We start from the raw sequence: 26,846 nt of genomic DNA on the forward strand, positions 1-26,846 counted from the left end.
CATTACTTAGTCAGGGGATCCCCTTTGTGGGGAGGAGCCCATGAAACAAAGAGTCGGTCACTCTTCCGGAACACACTGGTCCTAGCCAAATACGTCTGTAATGCACGGACCGGACACAGGGCATTTAACCCTTGATCCTCTGCGGAGGACAAGGGGCGGAGGGTTAAAAGTGGACAGCTCCAGCGACTCCGATGTGAACGCAGGGAAACATTTCTGCATGAAGGCTGGATTAGGCTTAAGGAAAACCGTATCTCCACCCAGAGAGAATATAATGCACGAGGGGTAGACGGAGAGTGCATGTAACTCTCTGACACGTTTGGCTGACGCCAAGGCCAAGAGCAAGGCTGTTTTAAAGGACAACAACTTTAAGGAAATATTTCCCAGAGGCTCAAAAGGGAATTGAGACAGAGCTTCCAGCACCATTGAGAGGTCCCATTCTGGGATCGTTCTCCTAATGGCTGGCAACGAGTGATGGGCATCCTTCATTTATCAGTGGAATAGAGGATGCTGCCCAACCGTCGAGCCCTCAAAGTCCACATGACAAGCAGAAATAGCTGCCAGATAGACCTTAATAGTGGAAAAGGACCTGCCCTTATCCATAAGGTATTGGAGGAAACACAAAATATCAGAAACTGAGCACTGATATGAAGTGAGACCCTGCCCATCACACCACTCATCGAACACTTGCCACTTACAGCCATATAAGCACCGTGTAGAATCGGCCCTGGCATTCCGTATAGTAGCCACCACGCACGGGTGGGGCCTTACCGGGCATTGGCTGCGCGCTCCTGCCTGTCTTGTCAGACTTGGTGCAATTGGATGCTTCTGCAGAGGTCAGGTACGGATGCCCTCCCCATAGGTGGATCTCGAACACGAGATGATGAAAGACAACTGGGGTGTTACGTTCTGATTGACAGCTATGATTGACAGCTTCTCTGAGCGAAGTCACTGAGGCACTAATGGACATTTTTCAGGAACTTTGGGGAGGAGATTGGAGCTTTTAATCTCTATATTTCCACAACTTTTTATTTCACAAAAAGTTGTTGATTAGGCGGGAGAGTGTGGGACCTTGATATCGCGGCTCAACTTCGCGCTCACTACTGCGCAGACTCGAGACCCAAGATGTCAGCGCCATATTTGAACACTGGCGGCTTCACTTACAACAACGGAAGAGAGTAAAGGCATGTCGTCCATCTTTTTTTACAGTCTATGGTGTGCACTAATATCTTCAGTTCCAGTCTTTTTCATATTACACAACACCGGATAAACGATCTATTTACAGATATGACGATACATGCACGACGTACAGTATGTATGCAATTTCCTACGAAAACCATCCCTAGGTTTAAATATAAACACTTACCAATACCGTAACTGACATACAATGACTCAGGGTAAGACAAAAATGTTGATGATAAATTTTATTAATTTTGAATAGAAAAAAAGTTACATAGTGTAACTTAAATTTAGTTTTGTGTAAAAAATGAAATGGATAAAAGTCTTACATGTTTATTTGAATGTGAATTATCTAGAACCAACACACTAAAAACACAAAACACACACACACAATATCTCAAATAAAATGTGCACAAACTGTTTTTAAGCAGGTGGCACTCATATTGTAGAAAAAAATAAAATATGTTATTCAATATGCAAATAAATTACAACAAGAAAATAACCTTTGTTAATATTTGTTTTCTATGGTGTTGTGTTGTAATATTTGTGTTGGCAACATATGAAACAAACTGGATTACAGATATTACTTCTGATAATTGTAATTGTCTGTTATTCTGCAATCACTGTCTTCATTTAAGGCAGAGACCTGCACGGGACGGATTTTTTAAGTGCTGCTCCCGCAAAAATACGTTACCTTCTCCCGCTCCCGCCCGCAACATTCATATTTTGTCCCACGCCCGCCCGCAAAAGCCTGCATAAAAGTATAAATAGATTTTTTCTGTATGTCCATGGCACAGTTTCAAGTAATTTAACACAAAAGCAAGCGCGTGCATGGTTTGGAATGGCAGAATGCGTGCAAAGTGCGCTCCCTTAATAATCAGTTCATTGCCATCTCACAAAGCTCCGTTATGAAGCTGACTGCACAATTAATCTTTCGAAATGTCACATTTTTTTTTGGATTTGCCAGCATGCAGAATTCAGCAATGAACAAAAACTCACTTTGAGCGGTGAGTGGATTCTAACTTAAATGCATTGGATTGGCCATTGCGTTTTAGAAATCAACACATGTCCGTGATTGGCTACATTGCACAACGCAGCAAAAACACGTTATAAACAGAAACTAAATATGCTTGCCTGTAAATCGTTTTTATTTTGTTTTAGTTGTTCTTGTTGCTTTTGTGCAATAGATGAATAACAATGTATTTGTTTTTAGATGTTTTGTTTTTTAGATATTTCTATTTTGCGGGAGCCCCGCAAATAATTGTACTCTTGTGTTAGGTCCCGTGGGAGTGCAGGTCTCTAATTTAAGGCAGTATGCAGTCTCCACAACACTGCAGTTCAATTCTACATTAACTCAAGCTGTAAACAAGCTGATTTTCAGCCCTTAAAAGTAGCCTATACAAAAGTGCAGCTGCTGCTAGACAAAGTGCGGTGCTAATGCAATCTTTTTTAATATAAGCATATGTCGTTTAGCTGCATCAGTGCAAACAGAAACTCCATCATGATGTTGATTGCTGATATAATGGTTCAGAGTCCTGGAGAGGCAGAAACATGACAATAAGTTCAAAATCAGTTTTTATGGGTTTATCATACTTGAAATTGATAATCTCAGGTTTCAAGATTTCACACTGTACATTTGTAAACCCTGGATGGGACTTTTTTATTTGCATATTTACAGGGATAATAACGGTGATTATAATTTTTTAGGTTATGTTTTTATGACTTTATAAAGTGCATGCATATTTAATAAAGCATTGAAACAGTTTATGACCCAGAGTTTAAACAGGCTTAGTGTGAAACACTTTTTAACACCAAGAAGAATGAATTTTAAGACCAAGTTCAAAACGCCTTTAAAATAGTGTAATTTAAATACCTTTAAAGGAAGTCAGGCCATTAGCTTCTGATGCTGGTGAGTCTTCATCTTTAAGAGAAAAATTGTGAGAGTCATTTGTAATAACTGATTTCTGAGATCATGTAATTATTGCTCAGAAACATATTTATAATTCTGTATTTTATTTACACTCTTAAAAATAAAGGTTCTTTATTGGCTTAACATCAGAAGAACGCTTTCTTCGCACTGAAGGTTCTTTGTAGTGCAAAAAAAAGTTATTATTTATTAAAATGTTTTTCACACACATAAAACAAAACAAAAAAACTTATCACAAAAAGTTATTTGGTTCTGCATCGTGAAAAAACCCTTTGTAACCTTTTTTTTTTTAAGAGTGTAATGTAAACTCTAAAAATAATGTGTTAACAACAACAACAAATTAACGCAACAGTTAGCATCAATATTTTTGAGTTATGAAATTATGTAGAGGACCATTATAATTTGTAACATAATTGAGTAATCAACTTTAAAAATTGTGTTTAAGTCATTAACTACTTGAGTAATGCATAAATGTGTTTAAATTGCACACAATTTTAAGTCAATGTAATGATCCACATTATTATTTCAACAGAACTTAAAATGTTTAATTAAATTGGAATTTTTTACTTTTTATGGTCCCCTAAATTACTTGTGCTGAAAATGAAATTATTGATTTCTGTTACAAATATTATGATACAATAGACATTATACGTTTGTTAGGTCTCTTACCTTTAATCACACCATCCACACAAACGGCTGAAACACGATCAGTGAGCAGTTCTTCTTTTTCCTCACATTCTGAATGGTATTAGAGAGAGTGTTGTGATTTCTTTTAGTTTAAAAATCCAAAAACATAATTCTGGCTTGTAATTCAAGCAAATTCATGCAAAATGCCAGAAAACTTTACTTGTTGAGTCACTAATAGTGTTTCATATAATATTACCACAGAGGCTTCGGGTATAAAATAGTGCCATTTGTTAAAGTAAATGAGTATATGATTGTATTTTTGATTGTAATGTAAGCCAAACCCAGTAAAATGCACATACCTTTCATATCTGTGGGACCATTGTCCATGTACTCCTCTAAGGGTGAAGCTGTTTCTGGAGAGTATTAAAGACCCATATAGATGTAAATGTGGAGAATGTGGGGACTTTCCATAGACGTAATGGTTTTTATACTGTGCAAATTGTATATTATCTCCCCTTACACTAACCTTCCCCCCTTAAACCTAACCATCACAGAAAACTTTCTGCATTTTTACATTTTCAAAAAACATCACTTAGTATAATTTATAAGCTTGTTTCCTCATGGGGACCAAAAATGTCCCCACAAGGTCAGACATTTCTGGTATTACTATACTTGTGAACATTTAGTCCCCATAACTTACTATTCTTGGAGTCTGCCATTGAGAAAAACAAGTCTTCTTGTGGTGTTTCTTTTTTCTCTAAAGATAAAGACCAAAGTTTTGTGAGAAGTATTATTAAGTAAAGCTAAATATTACTGTTTTTACTGTATTGTTGATCAAATAAATGCAGTCTTGGTGGGCATAAGAGACTTCTTTCAGAAACATTTTAAAACCCAAACTTCAGCGTATGACAACAAAACTCAAAATGGCTGAATCCACATCAAAGGATTACGTGTTTAATTGCAATTTTATATTTTTTTGGCAGCAGCTATTTAATCTGTTTACTAAAGGGTGAATAGTGTTTACACTGAGTGTAAATAATAGTAGACAACAACTGTACATATCAACAAATTAAATCCTGTTTACACTTCATCCATCGATAGAGACTATTCAAATAAAGTGTAAATAGAAACAGTACTACAGTATACAATCAGAAACACGAGGCTGGTCGCTGGTGTTTGGTGTAAATAGACACTGCTTGTTTTTGTTAATGATGAGACCAGTATTATTAATTAAGATGCTTCATTTCAGAAGTATATGAATTGTTTAGAGTTTGTACCTGGTTTACGGGTGAATCTTATAACAAGGCATCCAATTATCAGGAGTACAATACAGCAGACGAGACATCCTGAGATGGCCAGCAGAATTTTTCTTTTTAATACTGTAATAATGAAATTATAAAGTTAAATTAACATGCCGTTCAAACATTTATATACAGTATAAATTATATATAAAAGTGTTGTTTTTTGTTTTGTTTTTGTCTGTCATGGTAACAGGATACTTATGTTGAAAATCTTAACTTGACACTGCTCCAATCCACAAATAATTTACATCTATACATTGTGTGAAAGAAGTTTACTAATAAATATTCACATTACTCACGAATATTGTTGGCCGTGAAGCCCTCACTCAGAGCAGAGTACAGAGGTCTCTCTGTCCTTATTCCCTTGCACTTGAATTCACTTTTAATATTTTCATCTGTTGCTATAACTTTGAACATATCAGAGGACCCATTGAGCTTCTGTCCGTTCTCGAACCAGGCGTAGCTCCACTGTTTGCTGTCTGAGACGTTACACCTCAGGGTCAGGATATTCCCAGACATGATGTCGCTCAATTCAGTCTCCAGACTCAGAACCGCAGGTGGACGCGCTTAGAACAAAACAAAAATGTAAATAATTACTATAAATAAATATTATTTGTTATAAAATACATACTGAGCCTTGTAATTAATTCTAATCAATAGGCATCAGTGCTTTTGCTTGTACTAGTTTTATTAACTATTTAAAATGCACTTACTTGTGAATTCAGTACTTAATTCATACCATGTATATTCATACAGTATATCATACAGTAAACTACACATAAAATGTCCAGGGTTAATTGACTGTAACCCTGTTCCCTGAAAAAGTGGGAACGAGATGCTTCAAGATTCAAGATTCAAGAGTTTTATTTGTCACATACACAGTTATATACACAATATACAACTGGCAGTGAAATGTAAACAGGTCCGCTCCATGGACAGTGCAAATAACAGTTACAAGAAATTAAAATAGAAATAGAATAAAATTAGAATAAAAAGTATTAACATAAGTAGAATTATAAATAAATCAAGTAAAAGATAAAAATAGGAAATAAGATAAAAATAAAAATATAAAAATTAAAATATAAAAATATAAACAAATAAGTGGATATGATAAGTGAGATAAACTGTAGACTTAGAAATAAGTGGTTAACATAAATATATATATATATGTATATATAAAGAAGTATAATGTGCAAGGTTTATTACAGGTTGTTACGCAGTAACAATAGGAAAGTAAAGTGCAGTGCAATGGCAGTATGTGGATGTTAATGTTTAAACTGGATGTTTATGTGTGTGCGGGGGTGAAGTGAAGTCACGTGACTGAGTTCAGGAGTCTGATGGCCTGGGGGAAGAAACTCCACCTGAGTCTTTCAGTCTTTGCCATCAGGCTACGGAAGCGCTTACCAGATGGCAGCAGGGTGAAGTGAGAGTTTGCAGGGTGATTAATGTCTCTGATGATTTTAGTAGCTCTACCTCTGCAGCGTTTGGTGAAGATGTCCTGCAGAGACGGGAGAGCTGAGCCTGAGATGCGCTCGGATAAGCGCACCACTCTTTGCAGGGCTTTGCAATCGTGACTGGTGCTGTTCCCGTACCACGCTGTGATGCACTGAGTCAGGACACTTTCTATCGCCCCTCGATAGAAAGTTTTCAGGATGGCTGGTGAAACCCTGAATTTCCTCAGCTGGCGCAGGTGGTACAGTCTTTGCCAGGCTTTTTTCACCTGTGTCTGGATGTGTGTAGTCCAGGTCAGATCCTCGGAGATGTTCACACCCAGGTATTTGAAGCTGTTCACTCTCTCTACCGGTGTCCCGCTGATCATGAGAGGGGAGTATGACCGATGCTGTCTCTTCCTGAAGTCCACAATCAGTTCTTTGGTCTTGTTAACATTCAGAGAGAGACAGTTGTCCTGGCACCATGATGTCAGTTGCTCCACTTCGTCCAAGTATGCCGTCTCATTGTTGTTGGAGATGAGACCCAGGACAACAGTATCATCAGCAAACTTGATGATCGAGGTGGAGCTGTGTGTGGACAAACAGTCATGGGTGTAGAGAGAGTAGAGCAGGGGACTCAGCACACAGCCCTGTGGAGCTCCAACACTCAGGGTGATGGAGGTGGAGGTGAACTGGCCTACTCTCACCGCCTGGGGTCTGCCAGTGAGGAAATCTTCAATCCAGAGGCAGAGAGAAGAATTCAGGCCTAGATCCAGGAGTTTGTGTGTTAGCTTAATGGGAACTATGGTGTTAAAGGCTGAGCTATAGTCAATAAATAGCAGCCTGACATAGTTCCCACTTTTGCTGTCGATGTGAGTGAGGCAGGAGTGAAGGACGTGAGAGATGGCATCTTCAGTCGATCTATTGGGACGATCGGCAAACTGAAGAGGGTCCAAAGTGTCAGGAATGGAGGAGCAAATGTTGTTTTTAATGAGTCTCTCAAAGACCTTCATGACTAAAGATGTGAGAGCCACTGGACGATAGTCATTTAGGCAAGAGGGTTTACTGATCTTAGGTACAGGGATGATAGAGGATCGTTTGAAGGAGGTGGGGACAACAGATGTAGCAAGGGACTCGTTAAATATGGATGTAAAGAGCCCTGCGAGCTGATCAGCACAGGACCGCAGAACACGACCTGAAATACCATCCGGCCCAGCAGCTTTCCTGACATCCACACGTTTGAGTGCCCTCCGAACCTCGTCCTCCGAGACAGAGATCACGTGACCGTTGCTGCTCTGAGGGACTCTCTCTGACGCGTCACTCGCCGGAGTCGCGCTGCCGCGATTTTAATAGCGCTTGATTTTAAGTGCTATGGGGAATGCCTTTTGGTGTGACCAGCTGTGAATATGTGTGCAACACGTCAATGAAATTGACTTTGAACTTTATAGCCTCTGCAGTGACGTCATCGAAATGCACGCCAATCACAGACTATAATTAGATGTGCCACAGGTACATTGACTGGTATATTTTGTCTGAAGAGCAGTCCTGGGACATTTTCAGTGCGACAATGAAGCACAGCATTTCGTTCCCACTTTTTCAGGGAACAGGGTGACAGTCAAGTAACCCTAGATGTTCCCTTTCAAAACCTACACTTAATGCTGCACTTGATTTTAAGCACTATGGGGAACGAAAACACCCACGCCGCCACACTGGAGGTGTCTGGACCCCTCACGGTTGTGTAGTGTGTGCTCACAAGAACGCGAAAGGTCTCAGACATGAACTTGTGATGTCGACTCAAGGACATGAGAGCCCGGAGTGGCGTGAACATCCAAACTATAAAATCTTATGAATGTGTGCGGAGAGGACCAGCCTGCGTACCCCCAGCCAAAGCTCTAGAGGACGCTACCCCCCTGGTAGAATGAGCCCTGATGCCTACTGGCGAAGCTTGACCGAGTGCCACATAGGCAAGGGCAATAGCATCCCTCTGACATTTTGAGGCAGCCGCCATGACAAATGAATAGTCCCTCTGACTTACGCCACTAGCTTGTGCATGGTAGCCCCTACACTGCTGGAGGAAATATTACAGGGCCAGAAATACAGCCATCAATTTGAGGAAATTAAGGTGTCAATCTAGATGATGCCTCCCCAGATCCCTTGGACTGGACGGTAGCCCAGCCTGACAGGGAGGCGTCTGCCGTTTGCATCTGGCAACGGCAATGCACCTAGAGTGCGAAACACAAAGCACTTTAACTGTGAACAAAAAACACTTTAACTGTGAACAATTCACAATGCTCGCAATCACCATGCTCAAACACAATGGCAGCATGCTCTTCACCCAAACACACAAAGCAATTCTGATGTGTGTTCGAATCAGCTATAGGACGTGAACACGGAGAAACACAGTTTGTTTTGTATATCGCTCATTTTCTTTTGTTTATTTTTCTTTCACTTGTCATTCAATGTACAGTCTACAGTGTAGAGGAAAAAGAGAAGAGTTTTCTCCGCACTGCCTAGAAAAACTAACACCTAGCAGAGAAATGGTCTAAAGACAAAAAGACCTGTCGATGCACCACATCTAATTATAGCGTGCATTCCGATGGCGTCACTGAAGAGGCTATAAAGTTCAAAGTCAATTTCATTGACGTGTTGCACACACATTTACAGCTGGTCACACCAAAAGGCATTCCCCATAGCACTTAAAATCAAGCGCAGCATTGAGTGTACCTTTTGAAAGAAACTACACCATTTACTCACCCAAATGTCCTTCCTAACCTGTATTTCTTCTGTGGAACATAAAAGGTGATATTTTGAAAGTCAGTGGGATCCAAAACAACATTAGACCACATTGACTTTCAAAGTTACAGACAAAAATAAATACATTCTTCAAAATATCTTTTGTGTCCCACAGAAGAAAGAAAGTCAATTTCAACTTCATATTTTCATTTCATTGAGTGCTTTGCCATGGTCATATTCTATAAAATAAATGGCAACAAGAGGCAGTTTATAAGGGTACAAGAGACTAACTTACCTTGAACCTCCACTTTTAGAGTCTCACTGTCCACTGAGAAGTCTCCTCTCTTTGCTTTGCAGTGATAGACACCAATGTCAGCGTGAGATGCTGAGTGGATAGGGAAGGTTGGATTTGTGATCAAGGTTTTTGAGTGTTTGTACCAGTCATATGTCCATCCATCACCAGTCATATTACAACCAAGCTGGACTTTCTCCTCAGTGTAGAAGAATTCAAATAATGGATCTTTTCTGACATGTGGTTTTGGTGGGTCATCTAGGAGCAACAGAGGTAAAATAAGAAATAATGGACAACCTTCAAACAATAACTGCCTTTAGCTGAATGTACTTGTTATTTTTTACAATCCTCACACAAAATTAACTGAATTTCTCACTGAAAATCCTTTTGTCAGGAAGCTTTAAACCCTGACACTAACCTCTTTAAAATCCACTAAAATCTTCATTGACCTCTTTTAAGACAACTAGCTGTCACTATCTGAATTGTTTTTGTTCATTTCTGACGTAAACATTTTTCAGAAGTAGTTTCACTTACCATAAATATGAAGTTTCAAAGCTTTTGTATGACTTGTAGTCACTGGTGTTCTCGCCAAATGTTTTCCTCTGCAGGTAAACTGTCCTGAATGACTCACTTTTGCTGAGCTGATTGAGAGTGTGTTTCCAGAAAAGGAAATGTCCTCATCACCTAAAAGCTGAGTTCCATTTCTAAACCATTCATAGCCCCATTCACTTGAACCTCCATCAATTGTACATTTCAGAGTCACTTTTTCAGTTGGGTAAAATGTTTTCCATTGAGACTCTATTGACAGTTTTGGTTCAGGTGGTTCTGCACATGAATGAATGAATACAAGAAAACAACAATGAACAAAAGTGGAAAAGTGAATGAAAAGTATACTTTTAGCTAGAAGCCCAGTTTCTTGGTTATAAAATAATTTAGTCTAAAATATTTATTCAACTCTCTTGATTCTGTCATTTCTCTTACATTTACCCATTTGGTGGATGCTTTCAAAGTGATTTACATTGCCTTCGCAGGGGCGCCATTACGGGGGGTACAGAGTATGCCAGGCACATGGGCCCAGGACGCTGAGGGGCCCCAAATCACGACTTTGGATATTTTGTGTGTGCATGAATTCTTATTATTTTTTTTACATACACAAACACATTAACTAATAATATTGTAGTAAAATAAAATTAAAATCGGTAAATTATAGAAAGTAAGAAGTGAACATGACCACACCACCATGGTCTCTCGCCACTTCAAAAGAAGCACCTGTCATGAGCACAAGCGAAAACGTAAAAAAAAGTAGGGATGAAGACATTAAAAGGATGGAAGTTTCCCTTAATAATTGGGTCCATACAAATAAGAATAGGCTAAACAAAATGTTAGAGATGATTGTTGATCTCAGATATGTCAAAAGACCTAATTCAAGAAGTCTGTAGTTAAAAACTTAACTTTATTCTTCAGAGAAACATTGAATCATTATTTCCAAATTTGGTTGTGTGCACTGGGGGCATAGCCCCCAGAGTGAGTTATTATTTTAGAAGGTTTTATTTCCTTGGCGACGCATCATGCAGCCACACAAACACACAGTGTATCGTGTTTATTTAGTTTTTCCCTTTTTATTAAAAATATTCACAAACTTGTTTACTATATCATGAATTGTATGATATATTCTGATGTGTTTTGTCGTTTAAACGCCTTTACAATGATCATGTTAGTTGATATAATGTGCAATGAGTTTCCACCGCAATTCAGAGGATCTGCCGGATTTACATCACATAAATTCATCACTTTTTCCTGAAATACATCAAAATAAGTGGCATACGAACTGGGAAAAGAATATAGTAATCTTTATTGTTACTCAATGTGTATCTGATATGAAAAAAACACTTAATCAAATTAGCCTATAATTGAAAGGATTACTGCAGCTTCCAAAGGCATCATATGGAATTTGAATATAAAAACTATACATGTTTTTTTTTACAGTACTTTATTTAAATCTCTGAAACCTCATATAAACATTATGTGGTTGAAAACACTGAATAGTTGTGATACATGAAAAGGTGTGATCGTATGCGCCAATGGGTTAAAATCAACCTCGTTTTAGGGGTGGAGGGGGGACGAAGTTAAATAATATACATGTTAACTAATAAATTATTTAAATTTCTTATTAAACCTCAAAAGAAACATATTCATCTTCTGGAAGAAGGGGACCCGAAATTCTGTCTTGCATACCCCCCTTAAAACTCCTCATGGCGCCCCTGCGTTCAGGGTATAGGTCAGAACTTTTTAAGGTATTGTAAACTGAATGCACAATGAGAAGAATATTCCACAATTGAAATGACTATAAAGAGGTAAATGATGGACTAACCTTGAACTTGCACTTGTAGAGTCTCACTGTCCACTGAGAAGTTTCCTCTCTTTGCTTTGCAGTGATAGACACCAGTGTCAGAGAGAGATGCTGAACTGATAGTGAAGGTTGGATTTGTGATCAAGGTTTTTGAGTCTTTGTACCAGTCATACGTCCATCCATCACCAGGCATATTACAACCAAGCTGGACTTTCTCCCCAGTGTAGAAGAACTCAAACAATGGATCTTTTCTGATGTGTGGTTTTGGTGTGTTAACTAGGAGAAACAGAGTTAAAATAAGAAATAATGGACAACCTTCAAACAATAATGCCTTGAGTTGCATATGCTTGTTATTCTTCATAATCCAAGACTAAATTAACTGACTCATGCTGCAAATACTGTCTGGCCACTGTCAAGAAGAGCAGACGGGAAACTGCAAATATTCACATGAACCGGCTTAAAACGGCTTAAAATATGAACATCTCCTTCACTGAACTATTTTGGGTGCCGGTCAATTTAATTCATATTAATCATAGAATATCATAAGTAGTTTTACCATAAATATTAAGTTGCAAAGCTTCTGATGTTTTTGAAGTCACTGGCGTTCTCGTCAGATGTTTTCCTCTGCAGGTAAACTGTCCTGAATGACTCGCTTTTGCTGAGCTGATTGAGAGTGTGTTTCCAGACAAGGAAATGTCCTCATCACCTAAAAGCCGAGTTTTGTTTCTAAACCATTCATAGCCCCATTCATTTGAATTGATTGAACACTTCAGAGTCACTTTTTCACTTCGGTAAAATGTTTTCCATTCAGACTCTATTGACAGTTTTGGTTGAGGCAGCTCTGAACAGGAAAACAAAAAACAGAAACAACAGTAATGAACCACTGACATGAAAAAGTGAATGAAAGTAACATTTTAGCCAGAAGCCCAGTTTCTTGTTTAGGAAATAATTTAGTCTAAAATACTTATTTAACCCTCTTGATTCCATGTCGTTTCATTTACACATTTGGCGGACGCTTCCAAAGCGACTTTCATTGTGTTCAATGTATAGGTCTGCATTTCATCAGTTCATGCATTTCCTGGGAACTTTACTGAGGCATTGTCAACTCAATGAACGCACAATGGGAAGAATATTCCACAATTGAAATGACTATAAAAATTAATAAGTTATTGGCTCACCTTGAACTTGCACTCGTAGAGTCTCACTGTCCACTGAGAAGTCTCCTCTCTTTGCTTTGCAGTGATAGAGACCAATGTCAGAGAGAGATGCTGAGCGGATAGTCAAAGTTGGATCTGTGTTCAGAGGTTTTGGGTCCTTATACCAGGCATACGTCCATCCATCACCAGTCATATTACAACCAAACTGGACTTTCTCCCCAGTGTAGAAGAGCTCAAACCACCTATGTTTTGTGATGTCTGGTTTTGGTGTGTTATCTAAGAATCACAGGGGTAGAATTAGTAATAACGCGCTCTCTTCAAACAATAACTGCCTTGAGTTGCATATGCTTGTTATTTTTCATAATCCAAGACTAAATGAACTGACTCATACTGCTAATAGTGTCTGGCCACTGTCAAGAAGAGCAGATGGGAAACTGCAAACATTCACATGAACCACTATACACCAGTACTGGCCAATGGCAAAAAAAACACAAAAAAAAACAGCTTTAAAATATAAACAGCTTCCTTATTGAACTGTTTTGGGTGGCGGTCAATATAATCCATATTAATTATAGAATCTCATAAGTAGTTTTACCATAAATATCAAGTTGCAAAGCTTCTGCTGATCTTGTAGTCACTGGTGTTCTCGTCAGATGTTTTCCTCTGCAGGTAAACTGTCCTGAATGACTCTCTTTTGCTGAGCTGATTGAGAGTGTGTTTTCAGAAAAGGAAATGTCCTCATCACCTAAAAGTTGAGTTCCATTTCTAAACCATTCATAGCCCCATTCACTTGAACCTCCATCAATTGAACACTTCAGAGTCACTTTTTCACGTGGGTAAAATGTTTTCCATTGAGACTCTATTGACAGTTTTGGTTGAGGCGGCTCTGCACAGAAACAACAACAACATTAATGAACAATTGATGTGGAAAAGGGAATGAAAATTTTAATTTTAGCCAGAACCCCATCTTCTTGGTTATGAAATTGTTCAGTCTAAAATACTTATTTAACTTTCTTGATTCTGTCATTTATTTTACATTTGCACATTTGTTGAATGCTTCCAAAGCGACTTACATTTCAAGGCTTACATTGAATTAGCCCATGCATTTCCTGCTTAACCGAGGTATTGTAAATTCAATGAATGCACAATGAGAAGAATATTCCACAACATAAATGACTATAAAGAGGTAAGTTATTGACTCACCTTGAACGTGCACTTGTAGAGTCTCACTATCCACTGAGAAGTTTCCTCTCTTTGCTTTGCAGTGATAGACACCAGTGTCAGAGAGAGATGCTGAGCTGATAGTGAAGGTTGGATCTGTGTTCAGAGGTTTTGAGTCTTTATACCAGTCATACGTCCATCCATCACCAAGCATGTCACAACCAAGCTGGACTTTCTCCTTAGTGTAGAAGAACTCAAACAATGGATCTTTTCGAATGTGTGGTTTTGGTGTGTTAACTAGGAGAAACAGAGGTAAAATAAGAAATAATGGACAACCTTCAAACAATAACTGCCTTGATTTGCATATGCTTGTAATTCTTTGTAATTTGACACTAAATGACTCATGCTGCTATGTGGCTTCTTCGTTTAACTTTTTAAGTGCCTAACAATTTCGTTCATATCTATTAATCATAGAATATCATAAGTAGTTTTACCATTAATATGAAGTTTCAAAGCTTCTGTTTGTCTTGTAGTCACCGGTGTTCTCGCCAAATGTTTTCCTCTGCAGGTAAACTGTCCTGAATGACTCGCCTTTGCTGAGCTGATTGAGAGTGTGTTTCCAGAAAAGGAAATGTCCTCATCACCTAAAAGCTGAGTTCTGTTGCTAAACCATTCATAGCCCCATTCATTTAAACCTCCATCGATTGAACACTTCAGAGTCACTTTTTCAGTTGGGTAAAATGTTTTCCATTGAGACTCTATTGACAGTTTTGGTTGAGGCGGCTCTGCACAGAAACAACAACAACAACAGTAATAAAATATTGACGAGGAAAAGTGAATAAAAATTTAAATTTTAGTCAGAACGCCATCTTCTTGGTTATGAAATTGTTCAGTCTAAAAGACTTATTTTACTCTCTTGATTCTGTCATTATTTTCTTTTCCATTTGCACATTTGTTAAATGCTTCCATAGTGACTTACATTTCAAGGGTTACATTTAATTAGCCCATGCATTTCCTGCTTAACTGAGGCATTGTAAACTCAATGGATTCACAATGAGAAGAATATTTCACAATAGAAACGACTATAAAGAGGTAAATTATGGACTCACCTTGAACTTGCACTCGTAGAGTCGCACTGTCCACTGAGAAGTCTCCTCTCTTTGCTTTGCAGTGATAGACACCAGTGTCAGAGAGAGATGCTGAACTGATAGTGAAGGTTGGATTTGTGATCAAGATGTTTGAGTCTTTGTACCAGTCATATGTCCATCCATCACCAGGCATTTTACAACCAAGCTGGACTTTCTCCTCAGTGTAGAAGAACTCAAACAATGGATCTTTTCTGATGTCTGGCTTTGGTGTGTTAACTAGGAGCAAAAGAGTTAAAAAATAAATAAGGGACCACCTTCAAAAAATACCTGCTTTGAGTTGCAAATGATTATTATTCTCTGTAATTTGACACTAAATTGACTCATGCTTCTATGTGTCTGGCTTCTTCATTGAACTTTTTAAGTGCCTCTCAATTTTGTTCATATCTTTTAATCATAGAATATCATAAATAGTTTTACCATAAATATCAAGTTGCAAAGCCTCTGTTTGGCTTGTAGTCACTGGTGTTCTCGTCAGATGTTTTCCTCTGCAGGTAAACTGTCCTGAATGACTCTTGTTTGCTGAGCTGATTGAGAGTGTGTTTTCAGAAAAGGAAATGTCCTCATCACCTAAAAGCTGAGTTCTGTTTCTAAACCATTCATAGCCCCATTCACTTGAACCTCCATCAATTGAACACTTCAGAGTCACTTTTTCACGTGGGTAAAATGTTTTCCATTCAGACTCTATTGACAGTTTTGGTTGAGGTGGATCTGCACAGAAACAACAACAGTAATGAACAACTGAAATTAACTGATATCTTCTTGGTTATGAAATTGTTCAGTCTAAAATATTTATTTTACTCTCTTGATTCTGTCATCATTTTCTTTTCCATTTGCACATTTGTTGAATGCTTCCATAGTGACTTACATTTCAAGGGTTACATTTAATTAGCCCATGCATTTCCTGCTTAACTGAGGCATTGTAAACTCAATGGATTCACAATGAGAAGAATATTTCACAATAGAAATTACTATAAAGAGTTAAATTATGGACTCACCTTGAACTTGCACTCGTAGAGTCGCACTGTCCACTGAGAAGTCTCCTCTCTTTGCTTTGCAGTGATAGACACCAATGTCAGAGGGAGAAGCTGAGTGGATAGTGAAGGTTGGATTTGTGATCAAGGTTTTTGAGTCTTTGTACCAGTCATATGTCCATCCATCACCAGGCATTTTACAACCAAGCTGGACTTTCTCCTCAGTGTAGAAGAACTCAAACAATGGATCTTTTCTGATGTCTGGCTTTGGTGTGTTAACTAGGAGCAAAAGAGTTAAAAAAATAAATAAGGGACAACCTTCAAAAAATACCTGCTTTGAGTTGCAAATGATTATTATTCTCTGTAAACTGACACTAAATTGACTCATGCTTCTATGTGTCTGGCTTCTTCATTGAACTTTTTAAGTGCCTCTCAATTTTGTTCATATCTATTAATCATAGAATATCATAAATAGTTTTACCATTAATATGAAGTTGCAAAGCTTCTGTTTGTCTTGTAGTCACTGGTGTTCTCGCCAGATGTTTTCCTCTGCAGGTAAACTGTCCTGAATGACTCGCTTTTGCTGAGCTGATTGAGAGTGTGTTTCCAGAAAAGGAAATGTCCCCATCAACTGAAAGCAGAGTTCCATTTCTAAACCATTCATAGTGCCATTCAGTTGAACCTCCATCAATTGTACACTTCAGAGTCACTTTTTCACGTGGGTAAAATGTTTTCCATTCAGACTCTATTGACAGTTTTGGTTGAGGTGGATCTGCACAGAAAATACAACAACAAGAGTAATGAACAACTGAAATGAACTGATATCTTCTTGGTTATGAAATTGTTCATTCTACTTATTTTACTCTCTTGATTCTGTCATTATTTTCTTTTCCATTTGCACATTTGTTGAATGCTTCCATAATGACTTACATTTCAAGGGTTACATTTAATTAGCCCATGCATTTCCTGCTTAACTGAGGCATTGTAAACTCAATGGATTCACAATGAGAAGAATATTTCACAATAGAAATGACTATAAAGAGGTAAATTATGGACTCACCTTGAACTTGCACTCGTAGAGTCGCACTGTCCACTGAGAAGTCTCCTCTCTTTGCTTTGCAGTGATAGACACCAGTGTCAGAGAGAGATGCTGAGCTGATAGTGAAGGTTGGATTTGTGATCAAGGTTTTTGAGTCTTTGTACCAGTCATATGTCCATCCATCACCAGTCATATTACAACCAAGCTGGACTTTCTCCTCAGTGTAGAAGAACTCAAACAATGGATCTTTTCTGATGTCTGGCTTTGGTGTGTTAACTAGGAGCAAAAGAGTTAAAAATATAAATAAGGGACCACCTTCAAAAAATACCTGCTTTGAGTTGCAAATGATTATTATTCTCTGTAAACTGACACTAAATGGACTCATGCTTCTATGTGTCTGGCTTCTTCATTGAACTTTTTAAGTGCCTCTCAATTTTGTTCATATCTATAAATCATAGAATATCATAAATAGTTTTACCATTAATATGAAGTTTCAAAGCCTCTGTTTGTCTTGTAGTCACTGGTGTTCTCGTCAGATGTTTTCCTCTGCAGGTAAACTGTCCTGAATGACTCGCTTTTGCTGAGCTGATTGAGAGTGTGTTTCCAGACAAGGAAATGTCCTCATCACCTGAAAGCTGAGTTCCGTTTATAAACCATTCATAGCCCCATTCATTTAAACCTCCATCAATTGAACACTTCAGAGTCAGTCTTTCACGTGGGTAAAATGTTTTCCATTCAGACTCTATTGACAGTTTTGGTTCAGGTGGTTCTGCACAGATAAACACGACAACAACAACAATAATAATAATAATAATGTAACAGACATGACAATAATTTAAAGACTAGTAAAATTATATCAATGCTGGGTTTGCTAATGATTTCAATGAAAACATCAAATCTAAATAAAAAACTATACAGTATTGAAATTCTAAAATAAATAAATATAATATATAATTATAATAATAAATAAAACTCCAAGAACAGTGTTTTCAAATTAGACATTTCTAAAATTTAGATTTAGCCATTACATGCTGTTTTTATCTAAACTGATAATAGATTCTTCTGTGACAAAAGTTACCATAAACTGTTAACAAATGCGTTTTGCTTTTTAAGTAAATAGTAAATAGAGAAATTTAAAAACATAAATAACTGCTTCATCACTGTATTACAGCTTTAGAAATTCTTAAGGAAAAATAAAGACCAGCGCACACATAGAGTACACAACATAAACAAGTACATCCCCTCTGAACAAATACAAAAGATTATACAATTCATGGAAAGATGGCAAAATTGGAATGTATTGAACATATACATTTTATAAAAACAGATAAATATATGTCATTAATATCTGCAAAATAAGTAAATCAGTCAAATTTGTTTAAATTAAGAATTGCAGAGATGAGTGTACCCTAAATTTAATTAAAACAAATGTGTAATATTCTAGTTCTTATGTCCTCCATAATTTTTACAGCTCTGACACTTCTTGGCACGGAGAGTACAAGTTCACAATAAATTGTCACATCTGTCCTGTTAACGTCCTGGATGATGGCCTCCTTAAATGCCCTGATCTTTAATGGGGAGTGTTGCTAAACTCGTCTCTACAGAATCCCACAAAGGTGCTCAAGAGTGTCAAGATTGGGTGAAATATATGTCCACAGAAGGTTTTTCACCTTGGGAGAATGCATATCATCATTGTCATTTTGACAAAATGAGGAGAGGGTAGCATCTTAACTTTCAGGCTTTTTGTATTACATCACACAGTGGTGTGTGAATTCATGACAGCATTGATAAAGCACACCTTCAGCACTCATGCATCCCAATTTAAGAACTTCTCTACCACTGAACTTCACACTGGGAACTAGGCACTTCTCACAGTACTCCTCCTCTAGCAACACCAGAACATTTTGGATGCTGTTAGACTTGGCCTCATGAGACCAGAGCATGGATTATTAGTCTATATATTTTTTTAAATATGAGCCTTGGAAAAGGCTAATTGACCTTATTGTGCTTTGGTAGGAAGTTCCAGCGTGGACAACGAGCAGGCATGTCACTTCTGCAGGCTGCATCTTACTCTGTGTGATAAACAGTCACTCTTTTCAAAGCTTTTGCTGGCTCTGAGACACTCGCTTGGTATTTCTCCTGCTCTTTGTCTAGTAAAAAAATCCCTCGTCATCACTAATGAAATCTTAAAATGAAGGCCTGATTATTTCAGGGGCCTTTTCACAAGTCCATTGTTTTTGAATTACTGTTATTTTTGCTATATGTTCACTCTTAAAACCAGCCGTGGCTCGTCTGTATGGACAGGGCAGTGCCCCACCAAAATATTCATATACACTGAATTAATAATAGTTCAGCATTCTGCAACAAATATTTTTCAATTTCTCTAGACTATTTTAAGTCGTAAAGAAATTCATGTTAAAATGAAGCGCATGGATTCAGCAGGCATGTATCTTGATAATAGAGTGCCGAAGTAATGACGTCACTTTTTTAGGCCAAAACGCGGAAGTGAGTTAGCATTTTAGCCCTACCGGTTCCCTCGCCCTAAAGTCTATGGGTTTTTTGAATGGGTTTTTGCTAAATCGCCTGAAATAAGGTCTGTGGTTAACAAAGCCTCTTAATATTTTCACGTTTTGATCTATGACATAAAACACATTAGTTAAAACCTGCTTGTGATTTTTAAAAACTTTATTGTGTCTTAAAAACGATGGTTGCTAACATGTTGCTAAAAGGGACTACATCCTTTGGCGGGGACTTTAGACGTCATCGTGACAAACAGGCCATCTCTCACTAGCCCGCAGCCTCACTTATGAAGAACTTATGTGGCGTGAATAAATCGTGTTATACGCGCAAAGTTGGATGCTTCAACATTTGGAGTTTACTCTCTTCACATGTTCGTCTCATTGAGAAATGGCTGACATGGGCTGTGTTTACACGTCTTTTTGTGTTAAAATCTACTGTTAATGTGTGACAAAACGTAGTTTTAAGACTTTTTCAGTCGATAATGTAGTTGTTTAAAGCTCAAATCTGTGGTTTATTTATAAGAAGAGTGCCTTTTTAAACATTTTATCTGGTGTTTTCGGAGTTGTGAGCTCCAGTGAGTCAGCAGCGGTCAGCGCTTGTTTAGCCGGCGAGAGTAGACTTTCCTCGGCCAGTCCTTCTGCCGTCTGCCGCTGGCTCTGATGTCTCTGTGGCGTCTCGAGCTATAATTGGTCTTGTGGAGATTTAACGGCCCATATTTGCTCTCATGGATCTATAATTTGTTCCCTGGCAAATCGTTTAGGCTGAGAGCAAAGTGAAGTTTCATTAGTTGTTAATTTTTAGGCTTTAACTGTATGTTACCGTTGTAAGTTAGCCGACTAGCACTGACTTTGAATGTTTGACTGAATTGTTTGCTTTATTTCATGTGTAGCTTATTATACGTTTTGTATTATTGATCATACATAAACTTGCATTTAAAGGTCCCATGGCATGGCATTTTTCTATTATTTTATAATGTTTCCTGAGCTGTACTTATATTGTTAGTATGACTTTTACATCATAAAATGTCATAATTTAGAAATAAAAGGCATTTTTTCAATACTGCTGTTTGCCCTGTGGCTTGAATGCCCTGCTTCAAGAGGCGTGTCTGCTGTGAGACTTCAGTAAAAACACCCACTGTTGTGATTGGCTGACATCTTTGCATTTTATATGAGCGGAGGGGGCGTGGTTTAACGAGGCACGAGCAGGCAGGAGCTGCTGCCAGAGAGATGGATGGACCTGAGTTCACTTCACATCAGTTCTCAGCATGTCTGAACTGTTTTAGTTACAGCATATACTTCAGGTTATTAGTCTATTTCTAGTCGGAGGGACTGTCACTCATGTCAGAAAGTTAGTAACTTTAGTAAATTATGGATCAGCGCTGACTGGAGACGCAAACTGTTTAGAACGATTCAGTCCGATTTGGTGAACTGATTCGGTTCACTAAAAAGAACTGGTTAAAAAGAAAGATTGTTCGCGAACCGGACATCACTAACGTACTAGAGACGGAGATCAGCAATTGCTAACAAAGTTATTTATAGTAACTACTGAGTTATGAGAGCGCTGTCAGTCAGCGCGAGTTTATTGTGTTTGTATCTGAGAGTTCTGAATAAACACGAGTCGCAGTCACACCTAGTCCGTCTTCATCATTATTCTACCAACTTTGTAACACATGCAAAGTACCATTACAGCTGTCGAGATGAACGAGTTAAAAGTAAGTGTTGATAATAGCATTATTTTTAAAATAAAATAAAAGCGTCAGTGACGCGCGTTGAGTACACAGCGCAAACAAAGACACAACAGCGCAGTAATCGAATGTAATCCAGTTTATTGTGGGGCTAGGCTGGCTAGCCCGGATATGCTCACGCTTACCCCCCTTCTGCTTAATCTCGCACCGCGTTTGATGCCTCCGCTGTGGGCCAGATGCAGTACTGGGGGTCGGGGATGTTGAAGGCCGAGCTTCGGCGTGTGTGAGGTTTATCTCTGCTGATGTTGAGCAGAAACTCATGACTGTATGCACAGTTTAGAACCGATAGACGCGACGAGGACGTACAAAAACACTGACTCACAAGATAGAAAACACGAAAACACCGTTCTGTCGGGAGAGAGAGAAGCCGCATTGTGTGCACGAATAATAAATAATTAGCTACACATCAGAAATCACTGATCACAGATCAGAAGGAACTGAAAAAAGACTTCTGTTTTCATTTGTACATCCAAACACTGAGAAACTGCCAGCGTTCACTCGTTCACAAGCCATGATCTCTCGAGCGTTTGCATGGGTGTGCCAGATTCTCTGGGCGGAGGAAAGGGAGGGAACCGTTCCTGCTTGGACGTCAAACCAGGATACTTCAGGATTGATTCGTCTGGCCTGTCATTTTCTCAAAGGCAGAGAAAGACAGCCAGAACTCGGGTTTACACCGATCAACATTTCCATCCACTTGGGGACAATATTCAGGCTAGGGGAACTCATATTAATGTTGAAAAACCTCATAAATTGAAAATTTCATGCCATGGGACCTTTAACAAAAAGAGACTGGGTTGTGTTTCATGTCATTTAATGTTATCACAGTGATAATCATATTGTCTGAAAAAACATTAACAAAAGATAAATCTCAGAGAGGCACGCATAAACAAAATTATTTTCTAACATTTTTGGAAAAAACGAATGGGCAATATTTCTCATGAAAAAGTAGATAAGTGTTCATACACAGCGCAGATCATAATGAGCGAGCGTGCTTTTAAATAAAGTTTGAGGAAGCTTGATGATGACGTTGATCCGCGACCATGGTGTGCTGTAGTCCGTTTATAGCCTACCATTAGCATTTTATATCTGACGGCTTTATTTGGGCTTCAAAATGTATACATTTTGGATTAACTTGTAAAGATTATCTTGGTAGACAAAACGTGTAAGGGTCATAACTCTTTGTTGAACACAGATCTTATTTTTTGTGATTTTCCAAAAGTCTATGGGGAAAATGAATGGCTTTTTGATCGAGGCAACCCATGCGCCGCTAACTTCCGGGTTGGCCTACAAAGTGACGTCATTACTTCGGCACTCTATAGTGGGGCGGCAGGTCTTGGAGACCTACCTAGCTTTACAGCACCCCACAAATTTCCAATGTAAACATGTGGTGAAAAATGGAACTGCAGCGTGCTCTAGAGAGCCATTGGGCAGATTTCCCGCTTATTTTCACGTTACCTCACATAAAGCTCGCTCCAGGCAAAGACATATCAGTCCGCTTCAGCTATGTGTCTGCATCAGCTATGTGTCTTGGTATGTCTATTCTTCCTATGTTGAGTATCGTATCAAATTAATGAAAGTATAAATCGTTTAGTTCAAACATGTTCACGTAAATAGCCTTTATATACAGTCGACCTGTTGTGTTTGATTTATGTTTGTTCTGAGAATAGACATGACTTTGTTTTCCTCACTGGAATTTCTTCACAACTTGCAATATTCTAAAACAACATTCAGAGGTAATAAATAGGCCTACTACATTAAGCAAATTCTACGATGGCATTCTATGCGTTTGTCATGTGTACATTATGAGAACGCCACCCTCAGGCTGAAACAACACAATTCTGCCAAAAGTGTGTCTGATGTGTTCACTGATTAGGATATAAAGCTCACAAAATGTTTTTCATAAACTAGCGCAAAGCCCCAGAATCTGCCCTACCTAAATTTACAGCCAGGAGTTGCTACTGCTTAAAATGATTTGATTTAGAAATCCTCTCGTACCACTGTCTCCTGACAGTTTCTGTCCCAAAAGTGGCTCCATTGCTGTCAGCATTAAGTCTTAGAATGATTCAGTGGGCTATATAACACTTAAGTGTCAAGAAATGACTGCTCTTTAACTGTTTTGGTTCAACATACTTATCTGTTGATCAAAAATTGCCTTAAACTTATACTACAAAATATTTATTTTGTTTTATTTAGTAATAAAGGAACTATTTAGTAATAATAACTGTCATGAGGGTGTACTCATTTTTGCAACGCAACATTTTATCCCTTTGACAAGAAAATTTTATTTTCCTGAATAACTTTGACATGCTTCTTTGGTAAATGATCAAGCATTACATCTCTGAAGAACCCCAACATGTCTTCCAAGTAAAGAGTAATTGCTGAATTTGTTAAGTTTCAGAGGGGGTGTACTCATTTATGCTGTGCACTATATATATATATATATTATATATATATATATATATATATATATATATATATATATATATATATATATATATATATATATATATATATATATATATATATATATATATATATATATATATACAGTATATAGTGTATATATATATAAAAATATTATTACTGAATATATATTTTATATTATGATATTTATTCACCTTGTAGGGTTAGAGTGTACCTATCACTTTGTTCAGACTCAGAAGATCCATTTTTTGCCTTGCATTCATAATTTCCACCATTTGTCACAGTGATGCTGGACTGATGGTCAGTTTCGAGATTAGTGGAGTCCTTGTACCAGTCGTATTGTAACTCAGATGCTCCTCCAGGGACCTCACAGTGCAGAGTGACCGTCTCTGTGCTGTACAGCACCTTGTGTGTTGGATTCTGAGTTATCTTGGGTTTGGGAATCTGAATTGGAGTGCCTAGGGGATGAATAATCCTTAGAGTGGCTGAATACCAACACTTTTTAATACAGTGGTGTAACTTAAAAATGAAACAGTTAAATAAACTAGTTCACATAACAAACCAGAAACAACCTATAGTATATAGTTGTGCTCAGAAGTTTACGTACCCCTTGCAGAATCTGCAAAATGTTGATTATTTTAACAAAATAAGAGGGATACAAAATGCATGTTATTTTTTTATTTAGTACTGTCCTGAATAAGATATTTTACATAAAAGATGTTTACAGATAGTCCACAAGACAAAACAAAAAACAAAACAAACAAAAAAAAACAGTTGAATTTATAAAAATTACCCCGTTCAAACGTTTATGAACCCTTGATTCTTAATGTGTTGTTACCTGGATGATTTTTTTGTTTTGTGATGGTTGTTTTTGAGTCCCTTGTTTGTCCTGAGCAGTTAAACTAGAAGGATACATGATGCATTAAAGGAGTAGTTCACTTTAAAATGAAAATTACCTCATGATTCCCTCAATCCATATAGGTGTCTATGACATTCTTCTTTCTGATGAACACAATCTGAGTTATATTAATAAACATCCTGACGCGTCCAAGCTTTATAAATGGCAGTGAACAGGGCTCACGAGTGCATCCATCCATTATAAAAGTACTCCACAGAGCTCCAGGGGGTTAATAAAGGCCTTCTGAAGTGAATCGATTGGGTTTTGTAAGAAAAATATACATATTTAAAATGTTATAAAGTGAAATATCTAGCTTCCGGCAGACCGCCTTGCGTATTCAACTTACGAAAAAAGACGTCGGACATAGCACAAGCGTTTTGAATTGCGAGAGGAGTTACATTTCCTGCGCAAGTTGAATACAGAAGGCGGTCTGGAGATAGCTAGATATTTCACTTTATACATTTTAAATATGTATATTTTTCTTACAGAACACCATCGATTAACCCCCCCTTTTTTGCACTTTTTTGAGCTTCAAACTCAATGGACCCCATCACTGCCAATAAAGCTTGGAAGCGTAAGTATATTTTTTAATATTACTCTGATTGTATTTATCAGAAAGAAAAAAGTAATATACACTTAGAATGGCTTGAGGGTGAGTAAACCATGGGGCAATTTTAATTTTAAAGTGAACTACTCCTTTAAGAGATAGGGGTGAAAACTTTTTGATTTTTGAAGATAAATTGTACTTAATTTGTCTTCCGAGAAACATGTAAGCATCTTCTGTTGCTTCTGAAGGGCAGTACTAAATGAAAAAAAAAAAAAAAAAAAAAAAAAAAAAAAAAATATATATATATATATATATATATATATATATATATATATATATATATATATATATATATATATATATATATATATATATATATATATATATATATATATATATATATATATATATATATATATATATATTTAAACAAAATAAGAAAAAAATTTTTTTCAAAAGTTTTCACCCCCGAGCTTTTAATGCATCATGTTTCCTTCTGGAGCACCAATGAATGTTTGAACCTTTTTTGATAGCTGTGATTGAGTCAATTATCCTAAAAGATGGATCTCAAAATCATACAGTCCCTGCTGGAGAGGGTTCAAATATGCAAAAGATGCTGGAAAACGGAAGAATTTGCAGGACCTGGAGGATTTTTTCTGAAGAACATTAGACTTTAGTTTAACTGTTCAGGACAAACAAGGTACTCATGAACAACCACATATATATATAAAAATTAATCTTACCTTCAGTGCTCTGTTGAGATGTTACCTGAACACAGACTGCCACTATAATTTAAAATAGATCCAGAGAAAAGCTGGGTTACAGTATAATGATTTACCAGTTTTATTGGTTTCAAATATAATTCATATTTATAATGGCACCTTACCTGTCAAAAGGATGATTTTAAATGTTTCCATTTGCTGCAGCAGTCAAAGTAGAGCTTCAGTGAACACGGTCTTGCGTGAGTCTCTGCAACAAGAAAAGCTTCCTGTTATAACCACTTTTAATGGAAACTTGACAGGAAATCGTGACGTCTTGTCTACTTCCATTTCACCTACAAAGCTGACCAAATGTTTGATATTTTGAATAACCTATTTCCATTTTTAATTGTAAAAAAAGGGTGTTCAGTGAACCTTGCAAGAATGTGCTTATCCATGTGATGTGTGTTTCTCTGTGTGTGTGTGTGTGTGTGGTAGTGAGCCTGCAGTACATAAAAAAGCGAGTTGTAGATACAGGATTGTGTTTAAAAAACATACTTTTTTTAAAAAAACAAAAGGTTTTCATTTTACATGCAGGCCTATTGCACCTGGTGTCAATTTAATATTATATTATTATATTATTAATACTTACCAATTCTTAAGTTATGTTATTGTTCTGGTTTCAGTTTTAAGCATTGTGGGT

At 37.5% G+C, this 26,846-nt stretch overlaps 1 protein-coding gene across 2 annotated transcripts; it reads right to left on the reverse strand.

The window, feature by feature from the left end:
* Positions 1-1,493: 1,493 nt before the first annotated feature.
* On the reverse strand, positions 1,494-26,846 carry LOC307117817 (hemicentin-1-like). Of its 2 annotated transcripts, none has more exons than XM_079802943.1 (25): positions 26,796-26,846; positions 26,332-26,414; positions 26,189-26,230; positions 24,195-24,458; positions 17,791-18,081; positions 17,334-17,588; positions 16,755-17,045; positions 16,298-16,552; positions 15,720-16,010; positions 15,264-15,518; positions 14,649-14,939; positions 14,197-14,451; positions 13,589-13,879; positions 13,015-13,269; positions 12,393-12,677; positions 11,858-12,112; positions 10,021-10,311; positions 9,490-9,744; positions 5,331-5,597; positions 5,008-5,109; positions 4,431-4,487; positions 4,090-4,143; positions 3,773-3,841; positions 3,050-3,097; positions 1,494-2,711 (listed from the first exon to the last, which is right to left on the reverse strand). In XM_079802943.1, exons 2-25 carry the CDS (start codon positions 26,360-26,362, stop codon positions 2,704-2,706), a joined length of 4,758 nt encoding a protein of 1,585 aa, XP_079659069.1. In that variant the 5' UTR covers positions 26,363-26,414; positions 26,796-26,846; the 3' UTR covers positions 1,494-2,703. The 2 variants fall into 2 exon arrangements, with proteins under 2 accessions (XP_079659069.1, XP_079659070.1); XM_079802944.1 differs by lacking the exon at positions 26,796-26,846 and adding an exon at positions 26,579-26,624.

Source organism: Gobio gobio (genome assembly GCF_949357685.1).
Source record: "Gobio gobio genome assembly, chromosome: 21".
Lineage (NCBI taxonomy): Eukaryota > Metazoa > Chordata > Actinopteri > Cypriniformes > Gobionidae > Gobio > Gobio gobio.